The sequence below is a fragment of the Sarcophilus harrisii genome, chromosome 5, assembly GCF_902635505.1.
Source record: "Sarcophilus harrisii chromosome 5, mSarHar1.11, whole genome shotgun sequence".
In the NCBI taxonomy this organism is placed as follows: Eukaryota; Metazoa; Chordata; class Mammalia; order Dasyuromorphia; family Dasyuridae; genus Sarcophilus; species Sarcophilus harrisii.
In genome coordinates this window covers 253,889,228-253,902,986 of record NC_045430.1, presented here as the reverse complement: position 1 = coordinate 253,902,986, position 13,759 = coordinate 253,889,228, and the positions used below count along the sequence as shown (strand labels likewise).

Here is a 13,759-nt window from a genome sequence, read left to right as displayed (position 1 = left end):
AATGGCTAGCGTCTGGAGAGCATTAGAAGGGTTACAAAGCTCATTACAATTATCTCACTTGATCCCCACCTCAACCCTGGGAGTTGCTTTTATTATCTATCCTCTTTGTACAGATCAGGAAACTGAGGCAGAGTTAGAGCGGCTTGCCTGGAGTGATACAGCTAGGAAGTATCTTAGGTATTCCTTAGAATTCCAATTGGATCTGTGAAATCACAAGTGTTATCTTTTTGAGTGACGGGATTGTTACTCCTTTGCTCAAGAATCCTCAGTGGCTCACTATGGCAATTAGGAACAAATGCCCACTCCTCAGCCCTGTGCTGATTGCCTCCAGCTGGACCATAGGGACGTCTTCCACATCATTCCCTCCAAGTACTCTGCATTTACTTTTCCCTCCTTCGGAAAAAGGACTGAGTTTTCAACTTTGCTTTTCTGTCTCTAGGGCTCCTCCCAGATGCTCAAAATTTGATTATTAGATTAATTTGAAGAAGCTCTTATAATTTTTCTGCTCTGGTCTGAAAATGCCTCTGCCCTTCTCCCTGGTCTGAAGTCTTACTTAGAGAAAGGAAGCAGTGAGACCTGGGAGCCCTCTCCCTTAATAAATAGCGCCATTTTCTGGACTCCTTCCAGATTTCACTTAATTTTTTAAAAATTAAAGCCTTTTATTTTCAAAATATATGCATGGATAGTTTTTGACATTCACCCCTACAAAACTCTGTGTTCTAATTTTTCCCTTAGAAAAGTTTGCCATTTCCTTCTCCATCCCATTTTACAGATGAGGAAATTAAGGCAGACAAGCTTCAGCAGTTTGTCCAGATAGTAAGTGATTGAGGTTGGATTTGAACTTGTGAAGATGAATCTTTCCAAGTCCAGACTAGGCTCTCCATCCACTGCACCACCTGGTCCTCCCTGTAGGTGTTGAACCCCCACCCCCCTTGAGTTTTGCCCTGCTTTTCTGTCTATGTATTTAGCACAGTAAATGCTCATTCGTCCATTCCTCCTTTTTCCTAATCCTGGAGTCTCTGGCTCTTTCCCCAGAAGACAGTTTCTGGACTCGGCCTCCACAAACCAGCCCCCCTCGGCCGGCTCACTCCCTAATTTTACTCCTGGGGATGCTTGTGATTGCTTCTTCTCAGAGAGCTCCCTCCCTTGCTCCTTCCCTTGCTCCCTTTCTTGCTCCATCGCTCTCTCCCTCCCTTGCCAGCCTTTTCTCCCCTCTTCTGCTTGCTCTGTTTGCAGAGTGTTTAGGTCTTCCACTGGGGTCTCCTCCAAGGAGGGTTTAAGTGTTTTCACTCTCCCTCTGCCTGGGCACCTTTTGCAGGCTAAATCGGCAATCCTAGCAGGCCTGTCTATGGGAATGCTGCCGTCCTTCCCCCATCCTCACTTAATTTACGGGCTTTGTGGGATGGATGGAGGTGCAGAAAGGGAATGTCCTTCTCACCCGGGACTGTGTTTGTAAGTAGAGCTCCCATCCCCAAACCAGCTCTCCCCCCACCGCCTCCAGGGGCTGCCCCGCTGGCCGGGACTACGGTTGAGTACTCGTGCCTTCCTTGGGTTTTCTCCAGAATTTCACCCCATCTCACAAAAGTACTTCTGGTCCTGCTCATTGACTTTTATTTCCTCATTGGGGGGGAATTTCCTCATTTCACTTAATGGAAGAGCTCCCTCGGTACTTCCCAGCCCCGTCAGAGCCTGCCCTCCCTCCCCCAAGTCTTTCACTGGCAGCTGTCTCATTTGTGGCCCGGAGGGGCTGGGGTTCTCCCTCTTGGTTCCCCTTCTGAATGCTCCCTCCCAATTCTGTTTTCACTTTGGCTGCATGGGATGTTTCGGCAAGTCCCACGAGATGCCTTCTTGATTTATTGTAAAGTGAGGGGATTTGGAAGGGCTGGGGGGGGGGGGGTCATGCCGAGGGAGAGAGGAAGGAATCCTCCCAGAGGAATCTGCTGGTGGAGAGGAGCCCGCCATCTTCCTCCCCATCCTCCCTGTAACAGCCACATCTGGGCAGGTACTTTGCTGTTATAATATTAATTTAGGAAATAGGGAAACAGGACTGGTTTTTCATGGGCTTGGAGCTGTTTATTTTTAAGAGCCAGCACATGGCTGAGCAGATAAAAAACTTGACATATTTTCTGCTTTCTGGAAGATAAATTCAATAAAGCATCCCATTCTGTGACTGAGAACCTGATTCTGTGTATGAACTGAGAAACCCAAGAGCCCGAGAGAACACCTCGGGAAGGTGGAGTCAGCGGATCTTCTCGAGCTAAAAATCCTCCTTGGGCTTCAATCATTCATTCATTCTTTTCTGCCCAGTGCAGATCTGCAATCTTCTGCTCTCGGGCTGAAGGCGCCAGTTCTGGTCTTGTTTCTTTATCTGTCAAATCAGGAAGTTGGATGAGATGGCTTCTAAGGTCCCTTTTGAATTTATAATCTCTCTAGGTGTCCCCCCTGATTCTGTTACTTCTCTCCACGGTCCTTTCTTTCTGGAGATATAATTACATTATCTCGGTTTCCCAGACTTTGGGTTATTCTCGATGCTTTTGTCTCCTTTGCCCCAAGGATCGAGTTAGCGGTTGATATCTGCTAATTTTGCCTTCGTAGCATCTGTTGTTATTAACCTTACCCAGAGTTTGACTTGGGGAATCTCCAGATATTACTCCCAAGTTGCACAAATGTGGGTTCCCAGGGTTCCCAGCTTCTGTAAATTACCCAAAGTAACAAATGTATATCGGATATAGAGCGTATTTCATTGGACTCCACAAAATTGCAAAAAGTACAGAGGATTCGCAGGAACTCATAAATGGATGTGGAAAAAACCCCAAACTGGATGAAACCTTCACAGCGGTGTGTAGTTAGCACACTTGTTTTTCCCAGCTAATGGGTCTCACTTTTCCACCAAGGTCCCTGAGCCCTTCTGGCTTAACACTGCTCTAACATTTGGGCTCTTTTCAGATGGGAACTAAACTTGGGGTTGCTAATGGGGCAATACCTTAACACCTTTGGCCATGTAGACAAACACACGTAGCGTATTCCCCTGGGTGGCCATTAACTGCTTTTGAACCATTAACAGCTGTACTCTAGGGGGGAAAAGTGCAAGGGAAAATGTAGGAAGAAGCCCCACTCTTTAAAAAATCACTATTATAGTCTAGCAGATTGGGGAGGGGGTCTCCCAAGTGTCTGAGCTAGCTAAAACAGAATAGGGCTTCTTCAGTTATTGAAACGCTTCCCTTAGTTCTTACTTAAGATTCTTTCGTGGCAGCCCCCGTCCTTGGGGCTCAGTCAGGAGTTAGCCCTCTCTGCGGGGTACCAACTAGCGGAGCCCACAGTCAGGAGGGAGAGAGACGGGATGGTCATTCTCCCAGCAAATGCTCCTTTCCCTGAAAGCTCTTCAGAACTCAAAGAGGAGCCCTCCCTGTTCAACCCCCTCGTGTGAATCGAAGGTGGCCAAGGGCCTGGAAGGCAGGTCTGTTACAGGCCGAAGGAGTAGTTGGGCTGGGAAAGTAAAGTGCAGGATGTCCTGGAAAATTCCCAGCAGCCCAGAGTCACTGACAGGTGTCAAGGTAGCGTACTTCAGGATAATGCCTCCTGGCAAATCTCCATTTTCAGAGGAAGGAGGGACCGAAGGGGTGGAAGAATAGAAGGGCTTATAAAAGAATCATGCACTCGAAACTGGGTTTCTCCAGACATTTCATTACCCCCTCATGTTTGTGAGAGATGAAAGTCCTTCAGTATTTCCTTTTCCTTCCTGAAAAATTTATTTTTGTCTCTGGCTCCCCATCCTCCCCGGTGAGGAATCAGGCAGAGAAACTATCTGAGTGTGCCGCGGTAGATTTATGTCTCCTCTGGTCTGCCTCACGTCCCCCGGCGTCCCCGCGCCGCTCCTTGGGGGCCCCTTCCTGTCCCATGTGGTGTGTGTATTGTCATCGGACAGTCGTTCTGCCGGCGCGCTTCTCCAGCCCGTTTTAGCAAGGCCATCCCTGCCAGCCTCCCCACCTTGCTGAGAGACGGCCGCTGTAATCTGGCCTTGTGACGCCCTGAAACATCCTCCTGGCTCTGCTTATCCAAGTGGTCTCATAAAGTAGCAGTAACTTGTGTAGGGTCTTTAGCCTGAGGCCTGAGATTATGTGTATATGTATGTACATGTATATATGTAGATACACACAGACATATATCTCCATATGTATGTATATCTGTCCACACACACACTATATATATAACATATACACATATGTGTATGTATATAAATACATCTGTGTTTATATAAATACACACATGCATGTATATGTGCATATTTATAGGATCTTAAACATAGAGCTTCAAAAGATCTTCAAGGCTTCAGATCCAATCCACTCACTTTTTAGATGAGGAAACTGAGGCACCGAGATTAACTAACTGACTTCCTAGTACATATCTGACATAGGGTCTGAACTCGTGTCCTTCCAACTCCAAGTCCAGTGTTCTCTCTGTTATTTCACGGTGCCCTGTTTTTCAGGGACCCCATTTTCTTGCCTGCAGTTCAATCTGACCTAAACCAATCCGGCAAGCGTTCTGTAAACAACACTTAGTGCTTTGCAAAGCTCTGTGATAGATGGGGTAGGGGTGGGGGGCTGCCCAGACAAAGAAAAAAAAAAAGGGAGCTGCTCTCAAGAAGCTCAGCTATAAACCACGTCCAACAAGCATTTATTAGATTAGCCGATAGTGTTGCCGTAGGTTGGGATTTGTGTTAGTGGTCTCTTCCTGGTAGCCTACATTTCCAGATGCCGTGGTCCCTGGGAACTCTGAAGGAGGGGGGGCTGTGACCCCTTTTACTACTCTCAGCTACTGCTTAGGATTATTAATTTTTTAAGTTTATTTGAAAAGAAGGGTGGGGATTTTCTCATTATTCTCCTAGATATTTTTGGAATCCAAAGTGCATTCCAGACTTGCTTGTACAATGAGGGCTTCTAGGACTGGGTTAACTTCCAGAGCTTGGCTCGGCACATTACTATAAAAATAGACCTTGGGACTTTGATTATAATTCCAGGTATTCTGCATGCGAGGCTGTTATTGCTAAGCCATGTCCTGTAGCACGTATTTCAGATGGGAGAGAATATCGGTTGCCAGTTATGATTATTGATTCTTGAGAGAGGAAAGAAGCAAAAAGAGAGTTATAAATTAAATTATAATTAAAATAGCTCAGCTCTAACTCCCCTCCCCTTCCAGTCTTGATCATTTGAATTGACCTGCCCTCTGATCCGGCACATTCATTTACAGAATGTGCTTATTTTTGCTTATTGATGATGTATCGATGATGGCTGGACCCCAGGAAATACTGCTGTAGCTTATAAATGCAAAGTTCAGAAATACGGAGAGTTCCTAGCATTGAACCAGTTGGAACAGTATTTCTCCCCTTCCCCATATGGCTTGAAATAGTTGCCTTTATTTATTAAATATCATAGGACTTTTAGCACTGGAAAGGGACCTGTAAGGGATCTGACTCCTCTAACTTAAGGATGACAAAGCGGAGGCTCACGTTGGTGACCAGATGTAGGTCACCTGCGTGCCAAAGAATGGATCTGAGATTCCGAGCCAGGTCTGGCACCAAAGGTAACAGATCTAGCACCAAAAGAGGGAGACTGACCTCCTCACTCTCCAGATGAAACACCGGAGATAGATCCAAGATGAAGGCAGTTGGGAACCTCAGTGAATAAAGAGCTGGACCCTAAACTTTGCCACCGTCCTGCTCAGTTTCCTTATCTGTGCTATTAGCCCCATTTTTCAGATTAAAAAACTGAATATGAACTATTAATATGCAATATATCTAAAGACTTCCAAAGTCTAGGGGTCTTCAGTCGGCTAGATCTTTTCATTTTTCATTTTAATTTTCTCCATTCTTCCCTTCTCTCTTCCCATAAACAGAAATGGAGATTTTCACCATTTTCAACAAGCCAAAGAGCCAGCAGCAAAAGTGCCGACAGTACTACACCGTCACCATCCCGCTCCAGGTCTCCAAAAATGGACGGACGGTCAACAGCCTCGATGCCAACTGGCTGGAGCACATGAGCGACCACTTCCGAAAGGGGGGCGTGCTGGTGAACGCCATCTTTTATCTCGGAATGGTAAATGGTATGGAATCTCCCCATTTGGCAACACAGCCTTTCTTTTAATTCCAAGTGTGCTTGCTGAGCGAATACCTTTGCAAGTCAGCAAATGCTCCGAGTTTTATTTCTAATTAACACGTTCCAGGCAACTTCCCTTGAAGCCCAAGACCTCACTCAGTGTGAACTCCTCCCGGAGCTGCACAGGTGTCTCCAAAATGACAGCGACACATGAGTGACTAGATTGCATTGATGGCAGCGTGGGCCCTGGGTTGCTTTGAAAGGCTTTTAAGGAAGATTATTCCCTGTGCTTGTTAATTACCCCCTGGGATCATGCAGTTCTGGAAGTGCAAATTGTTTGTAGACACTATTACAGCTTGCGGTAGCAGTGGCAGCACCCTGGAATTAAAAGCAGGAGAAGAAATTGAACGACCCAGATTCTCGGGGTTCAGCTGGCATGTACGTACACCGGGAAGCCTAGATCTGATTGAATCCAGTGCATTTTAAACCCACCACAGAGTGCCTTTCTCTAGTTGGTTTTTATAAAGCATGGCGGCTTTGACTCAGAGCTGGCAGGGAAATGTGCAGGGTCAGAAAAATAGTCCCAGGTGCCCGGTCAAGCTGAATTGTTCTCTCTGTTCATTGTGGGGTATCCACCCAAAAAGATTGTAAAGAACAGTTTTACCTTTCAGGTTGGCGCGTGAACACTTCACTCTTCCATTTCTGTGACCTTAAACCGATTGTTTATGTCTTAGTTTACTCATCTATAAAAAGAGAATATTGCGCTAAATGACCTTAAGGGCCACTTTGGCTCCAAAACTCCTTAGGCAGCAACGTGGATGTTCCTGTTTGCTTTGACCTTTCATGCTTCTCTTACACTTATGATTTCCCTTAGTTCAGAGAAAGCCTGAGCTCAGAGGAACCCGCCTAGAAAGTTGATGGTGCCATATTGTGTTTAATATGTGGAGGAGCCAAAATCTATGTATAATCACAACAGTTCTGATCAGTAAGGCAGCACATAAAACCAAGAGTCCCCTGGGGCTTTAAAGGTTAGCAAAGACTTTGTAGACATCATCTCATCAGAATCCTGTGAACTATTATCCCCATTTTTCAGAAGGAGAAAATCAACATCCACACAAGCAACAAGCCTGGCCCCAGATTTCACGTCTTATGTGTGTTGAATTTGAGCTTGGGTCTTTCTGGCATCACTTCTGTGAGCTATACTTCATTGCTTCTCTATCACACATCCTGAAACTAAGAAAAGTTCCTGGGGCAGAAACTTTCAGTTCCAAAGTTTTTTCCTTCCGAAACTTGTCCGTAGCAGTAGCAATAATAGTAAGCATTTATACTGAGCTTTAAAGTGTGCGAAACACTTTACAAACGTTCCCTCATTCAGTCCTCATGATTACCCTATGAAACGGATGCTACTGTTATCACACACACCCCTTCTAAGAGAGGCTGGCTCACTCAGGCTCACACAAGTAACAAGTGAGGTAGGATTCGAACTCTGAACTTCCTGACTCCCAGAGGAGCATGTGCCCATCTGCAGCAGTAGGTACATTTCATCCGCCCTCTGTGCTGGGTACATTTCATCCTCCCACAGTGCTATGTGCATTTCACCCACCTGCTGTGCTGAGTGCATTTTCATCCGCCCTCTGTGCTGAGTGCATTTCATCCGCCCTCTGTGCTGGGTGCATTTCATCCGCCCGCAGTGCTGGGTAGGTACATTTCATCCTCCCACAGTGCTATGTGCATTTCATCTGCTCGCAATGCTGGGTGCATTTCATCTGCCCGCAGTGCTGGGTGCATTTCATTCTTCTGCTGTGCTAGGTACATTTCATCTACCCGCAGCGCTGGGTGCATTTCATTCTACCTGCAGTGCTGGGTGCATTTCGTCCGCCCTCCTTGCTATGTACATTTCATCCACCTGCAGTGCTAGTGCATTCCATCTGCCAGCATCAGGGAGGCAGTGCCACGACATAGAAGTGAATTGGATTTGATGCAAAGTCACCTGCCTTACTCTCTCCCCAAAGCCATCTGCATCCAGTGGCCAGAGATAGATCAGGATGACTGGATATGAACCTGGATGCAGTGGGAGATCTTGGTCTCACATTCCTCCTTTGTGAAATGAGGATAATACTTGTGCTCATCTTACAGGAGTGAAGTGAGGATCAAATAAGATGAGGCAGCTCGGAGATGGGGTGGGTAGAGCCCTGAGCCTGGAGTCAGGAAGACCTGAGTTCAAATGCAACCTACAACCCTTACTGATCTGTGAGCAAACCATGAAACCTTTATGCCTCAGTTTGCTCAGCTGTAAAATGGGGATAATAATAGCATCCAGGGATGTTTTTGAGGATAAATAATACATTTATAAAATAATTTGCAAACCTTGAAGTGCTGTATAAATACTTCTTCTTGTTGTTTATATCATTATTCTGTATGGAGGGGGGATCTTCCTTGCCTGCCTTTCTTTCTCCCTTTGTCTCTTTCTCTATATCTGTCTCTCTATGTCTCTCTCTGTCTCTGTTTCTGTGTCTCTCTTTCGCATCATTAAAAAGCCTTCAAGATTACCTATGCATTCTATATAAGAGGATGTAGCCCTCCAGTGTCACTTGATTCATAAATGATGGAATCTGAATTCAAGCTCAGATCTCCTCTTTCTTACCTTCCCAACTCTGCTATAGCAGCTGCTTTAAGACTTCAGAATAATAATGTACAGAATGTCCTTTCCCCAAATTTGAAAAAAAAAAGAAAAGAAAAATTAATCATAATATGTTCATGTAACTCACACTCCAGTTGTGAGATGGTTCCTAATGAGATAATTAGTGTCCCTGTGAATCAACTTGGAACAGCTAGAAATGTGGCTGAAAGCTGTTGGTAGTCTAGAGAAACATAATTATTGAGTCTTTATTTCACATTCATCCTCCCCAAAATAAAGCCCATAGAATCATTTGTATATTCCAAAGATCAATCAGTTAGTCAATAAGCTGTGGATAAGAGCTTGCTATGTGTTGGGAACCATGCTAGTGCTGGGGATGCAAGGAAAGGCCAGAAAGTCCCTGGCCTCAAGGAGCTCACTCTCATGAAAATGTACAAGAAAGAAAGAAAGAAAGAGAGAGAGAGAGAGAGAGAGAAAGAAAGAGAAAGAAGAAAAGAAAAGAAAGCAGACAGAATAGATAGATGGATGGATGGATAGAAGCAGATAGATTAGAAAGATAGGCTAGTTGGATGGATGGATTACAATAGACAGGGTAGATGGATAAATAGATGATAATAGATAAGTAGATAACGGATGGAGGATATAAAAGAGATAAATAGACTGAAAGATAGATGGTTGGATAGGTGGATGATAGTAGATAGGTTGTTGTTATTGTAGTTGTTTGTCCTACATTTTTGAACAGGACCATGACATCAGGGAGGGGATACCATGACAGGCAAGTGAATTAGGTTTGAGTGATGGAGATCTGAGCAAGGTCAGCTGCCTCACTTTCTCCTCCAGAACCATCTGTGTGCAATGGCAAAATATAGGTCAGGATGATTGAAGATGGCCTTAGCTCAATAGATAATAGATGGATGGATGATTGGGAGGATATAAAAAAGATAGATAGTAATCAGTAGGAAAATGCTAGCAGTGTGGGAGGAGCTAGGAAAGGACAGAAGAGAAAAAGAAGAAAGGAGGGAAAGGAGAAATAGAACAGAAAGGAAGATTAAGAAAAAGGATGAAAGTAAAAGGGAAAGAAAAGAGAAAAAAGAGAAAGGAGAAGAAGGAAGTAAAGAAAGAACAAAAGAATGAAAAAAAGGAAAGAAAGAGCAAAGAGAAGGAAGGAAAGAGAAGAAAAGGAAGAAAGAAAGAAGGGAGGAGGGGGAGATAGAAAGGAAAGGAAGACTAAGAAAAAAGAATGAAAAAGGGGAAAAAGAAAGGGAAAGAGAAAAAAGAAAGAAGGAAAAGAACAAAAGGAAAGAAGGAACAAAAGAATGAAAGAAGGAAGGAAGGAAGGAAAGAAAAAAGAAAGGGAAGGAAGAAAACAACAAAAGGGGAAAAAAGCTACTTCCCTTGCCCTTAAAGATCTTAATGTAGGAGACTAAAGATTCTGGGATTAGAAAGCATAAGGTAAAGAAGAACAGGTACTGAGAAATAGAGAGGCAGAAGTAGGTGGGATCTGGCTTTTTCTTTACCTCCTCGGTAATGCCTGAGCTGTTAGCTGTTAGTGAGTAATTGGCAGGCAACCTGGTCCCATTCTCAGGAATCAGTTGAACGGTGATTACATTTGCAAGGAAATTACGAGTTGATATGACAACTATTTTGCACTTGGTTTGGTTTGTGTCGTCCATGTAATCAGGGTGCAGCCGGATTACGGCTCCGTATTGTCATCAACTCAATCACGAAGGATGGAGGAACAGGATGGCACAGGAGGCTTCCCGAGAATTAAGGAAATCCATTCCATCTTTAGCCCCCCCCCCCCCATGTAAACATTTCTGGTGACCTGAATTCATTAGAGAGGGAGTGATATTAAAAAGCAACAACAAAACCCAGCACACACTTACATCTACAAAAGCCTTAGTGCATTGACCGCGTATCAAAGAGCTCACGTGGTTCTGAGAAGCACAATAGCACAGAGGTCCGCCCCACCATTAGCTCTGGAGATGGAAAGACTGAATATTGCTGGGGCTACAAAAGAGAGAGCCTTCCCCTGGAAGACTGCACCTCTCGGGTTAAAATGGGCAATCTCCTTTCCTGACACCCTTCTTGTAAATCCTTGGCTCAAAAAGGCCAGGTGGCATTTTGCCAAAAAGAAGGCCATCAAATATTTATACAATAACGGGGCAAATGGCTTTTGGAACCCAGTAGGGAAGCATCTTTACCTTAATAAAAAATGCAGTGATAATGGAACGTTTTCTGTAGATGGAGAGTGATTGAACCTTCTCTGCTTTGAGCTTTCCCTCTTCAAGATAGACCTGCTTGTGGATAAATATAAATAGAGACTCATTAAAATGAGGTTATCTCAGTCGTGAAGGTAAGGGGAAAACAAGATGGAAGAGGACGGCCAGGAGGGGCTCTTAAAGCCCAGCCAGCCCCTCTCTTGGGCTTCATCAGTGAGTCTTGTTCTGAACTGCCTTCATATGGAGGGATTGGATGGGTGAGTCAGCATTCTGCCTTCAGAATTGCAGTGTATATCCTTAAGGGTGTTGAAGGAAAAGCACCCCGCCCTTCCTTTCCTTCCAGGCCCTTGTTATTGTAAAGTCTGACTCTTAGTGACCCCCATTGGTGTTTTTCTTGGCAGGGATACAGGAGGGGTTGGCCAGTTTCCTCCTTCAGCTCACTTAACACATGAGGAAACTGAGGCAGACAGGGTGAAGTGACTTGCTCAGGGTCACCCAGCTAGGAAGTGTCAGAGGATGGATTTAACTCTAGGCTCTGTCACCACCTCTCTGCCAAACAAGCCTTAGGACAATATAAGCCAACTAGTGGTTATTTGGGTGGGAAGGGTTGGGTAGGGCCGGGGACTGGAGAGCTTTTTGTGACCCCTGGCCAGCCCTGGAAACCTTGCTGTGTTGAGGAAGGAATATCTGTAGGAATTGTTCTGCCCATTGGTGTGATGGAAAGGGGATGGGAGGCCATGTGAGTGAAGACCAGTTTGTCCAGAATGGAGAGTGAGGGAAGAGGGTTAATAACTTTCTGGTTATTAGCTTTCTAATAGCTTTTTAGCTAGGTTGGAACCAGGTTGTTAGCCCCCAAAGAAGAATTTCTCTTTAGTCCAAGAAGCAATAGGGAGTCACCCAAATTTACCGAGTAGAGAGATGATTTGGTTGGTCCTCTCTAAGATTTCAAATTTGGAAATACAGTACTCTTTCTCCTCATAGTCTCTCGTGAACACCTTCGTATACCTGACCAGTATGTGTTATCACCATATAACCAATATGTTCCCCCCAAAACACTGAGGGAGTTCATACTGTGAATGTCATTTCTGAGGGAATCCTACGAAGTCTGCCTGTTATCCCTAGAATAGATATAATGCTATACACATACCTTTATAATAAAATGCTAACCCTATGCTCATCCCCACCTTCGCCATCATGGCGGGGGAAGGCTGCTTCCCCCATTTCTTTAGAAGGGGCCTCTTTATTAGCACACACTATGTCTGTCTGTCTATCCCCCTCCCTGTCTCTCCACCATTTTGGTCTACTGCATCTAGTGGCTCATGAGTGATTTAGCCTCTAATTCCTAAATCCAGAATAGGCCCATTTCCTCCTGAGTCTAGCTCATCCTCGTTATCCTAATTAACTATTTAGTATCTTCCGAGTATCTGATGCTGCATTTAGAAAAAGTGTCTGAGATGACGCTCGCAGAGACACAGAATTGGAGAGTTTGGAAGGAGCCTGACCTGGAACCCACAGAAATCCTCCTCTGGCATATGGAGGAAGTTGTCTAGACGGTCCTAAAGATCGCCTGGAATGGGGAGCCCTAACTTCCATCTACTTTGGTTCCCCTAACTGTAAAATAGAGCATCCACCTCCCGGAGTGAAGGATCAAGGGAGATAATATTTCTGAAAGTGCATAGTACTTGCACATAGTAGGTGCTCAATAAATGCTCTTTCCCTTTGCTTTTATCTTCTCTATGGGGCCAAGCGGAATAGAAGTCTGTTTCTTCATCTAAAGGACAGCTCTGCAAAAACCTGAAACAACTATAATTTCCCCCAGCAGCTGGGAATCCAGCTGCCAGCCTGATTTTATATGGTGATGAGCTTGGAATGATTATTTTCTACAATTTAAAATAAAGTAAAACTCATTCCTAGCTCAGAGACCGTACAAAAAGAAGTCCCGGGCCAGATTTGGGCCCCAGTCGTTTGCTACCCTTGGTTCAGATCATAGTAGATTTCCCAAGCCTTGATCACTAACTGACTTATGGGGGTTAGATGGGGTGGGAAATTTGTGGATAAGTCCAAAGCAGCTAATCTTTGGGATTGGAAGGACAATGACAGGTAGAGGGAAGCTTGGAAGTTCAAGATGTGTGTGATAATATCACATAATAATAATAATGATAATAATAGTAATAATAATAATACATATGTGAGAATAAGTCCAAGGCCATAGATCTTTGTGCCTGGAAAGATAGTGACGGAGGCTTAGAAGTAGAAGGTGTGTGATAATATACACATAATATAATAATAATAATAATAATAATAATAATAATAATAATAATAAATTTGTGAGGATAAGTCCAAGGCCACAAACTTTTGTGACTGGAAGGATAGTAATAGACAGAGGGAGGCTTGGAAGTGGAAGATGTGAATAATAATATGTGCATAATATAATAATAATAATAGTAAATAATAATATAACGAATTCTGTTTTGGACACATTGAGGCCATGATGCTGATGGTATTTCCAGATGGAGATGTCCAGTAGGCAGCTGGGTATCTAGAGTCTAGAGCCCAACAATAAAACATCCACATGTGGGAGGAAGACAAAGATGATGATTCTATAAAGGAAATGAGAAAAAATGGGAGGAAGTTCAGAAGAAAGAAGGATCACAAAAAGCAGGACCTAGCAAAATGCATGGCATACAGTAGGTGCTTAATAATTGTTGACTTGCCTTGAATCGCCCTTGTCCAAAAGCAGTTGTTCCTGGTGCCCATTTCTCTGCTGATGAGTCTCTGAAATTTGGCTCCTCTCAGAATACAGATGT

At 44.3% G+C, this 13,759-nt stretch overlaps 1 protein-coding gene across 4 annotated transcripts in view; it reads left to right on the top strand.

Annotated features, from left to right (window-relative positions):
• Window positions 1–13,759, top strand: part of RFTN1 (raftlin, lipid raft linker 1) — a 174,326-nt gene that overhangs the window by 123,802 nt on the left and 36,765 nt on the right. For all 4 annotated transcript variants that reach the window (XM_031940306.1, XM_031940302.1, XM_031940304.1 and 1 more), the window contains exon 6: window positions 5,893–6,099. In XM_031940306.1, coding sequence (XP_031796166.1) covers window positions 5,893–6,099 — 207 coding nt within the window. The remainder of the gene's footprint in view (window positions 1–5,892; window positions 6,100–13,759) is intronic.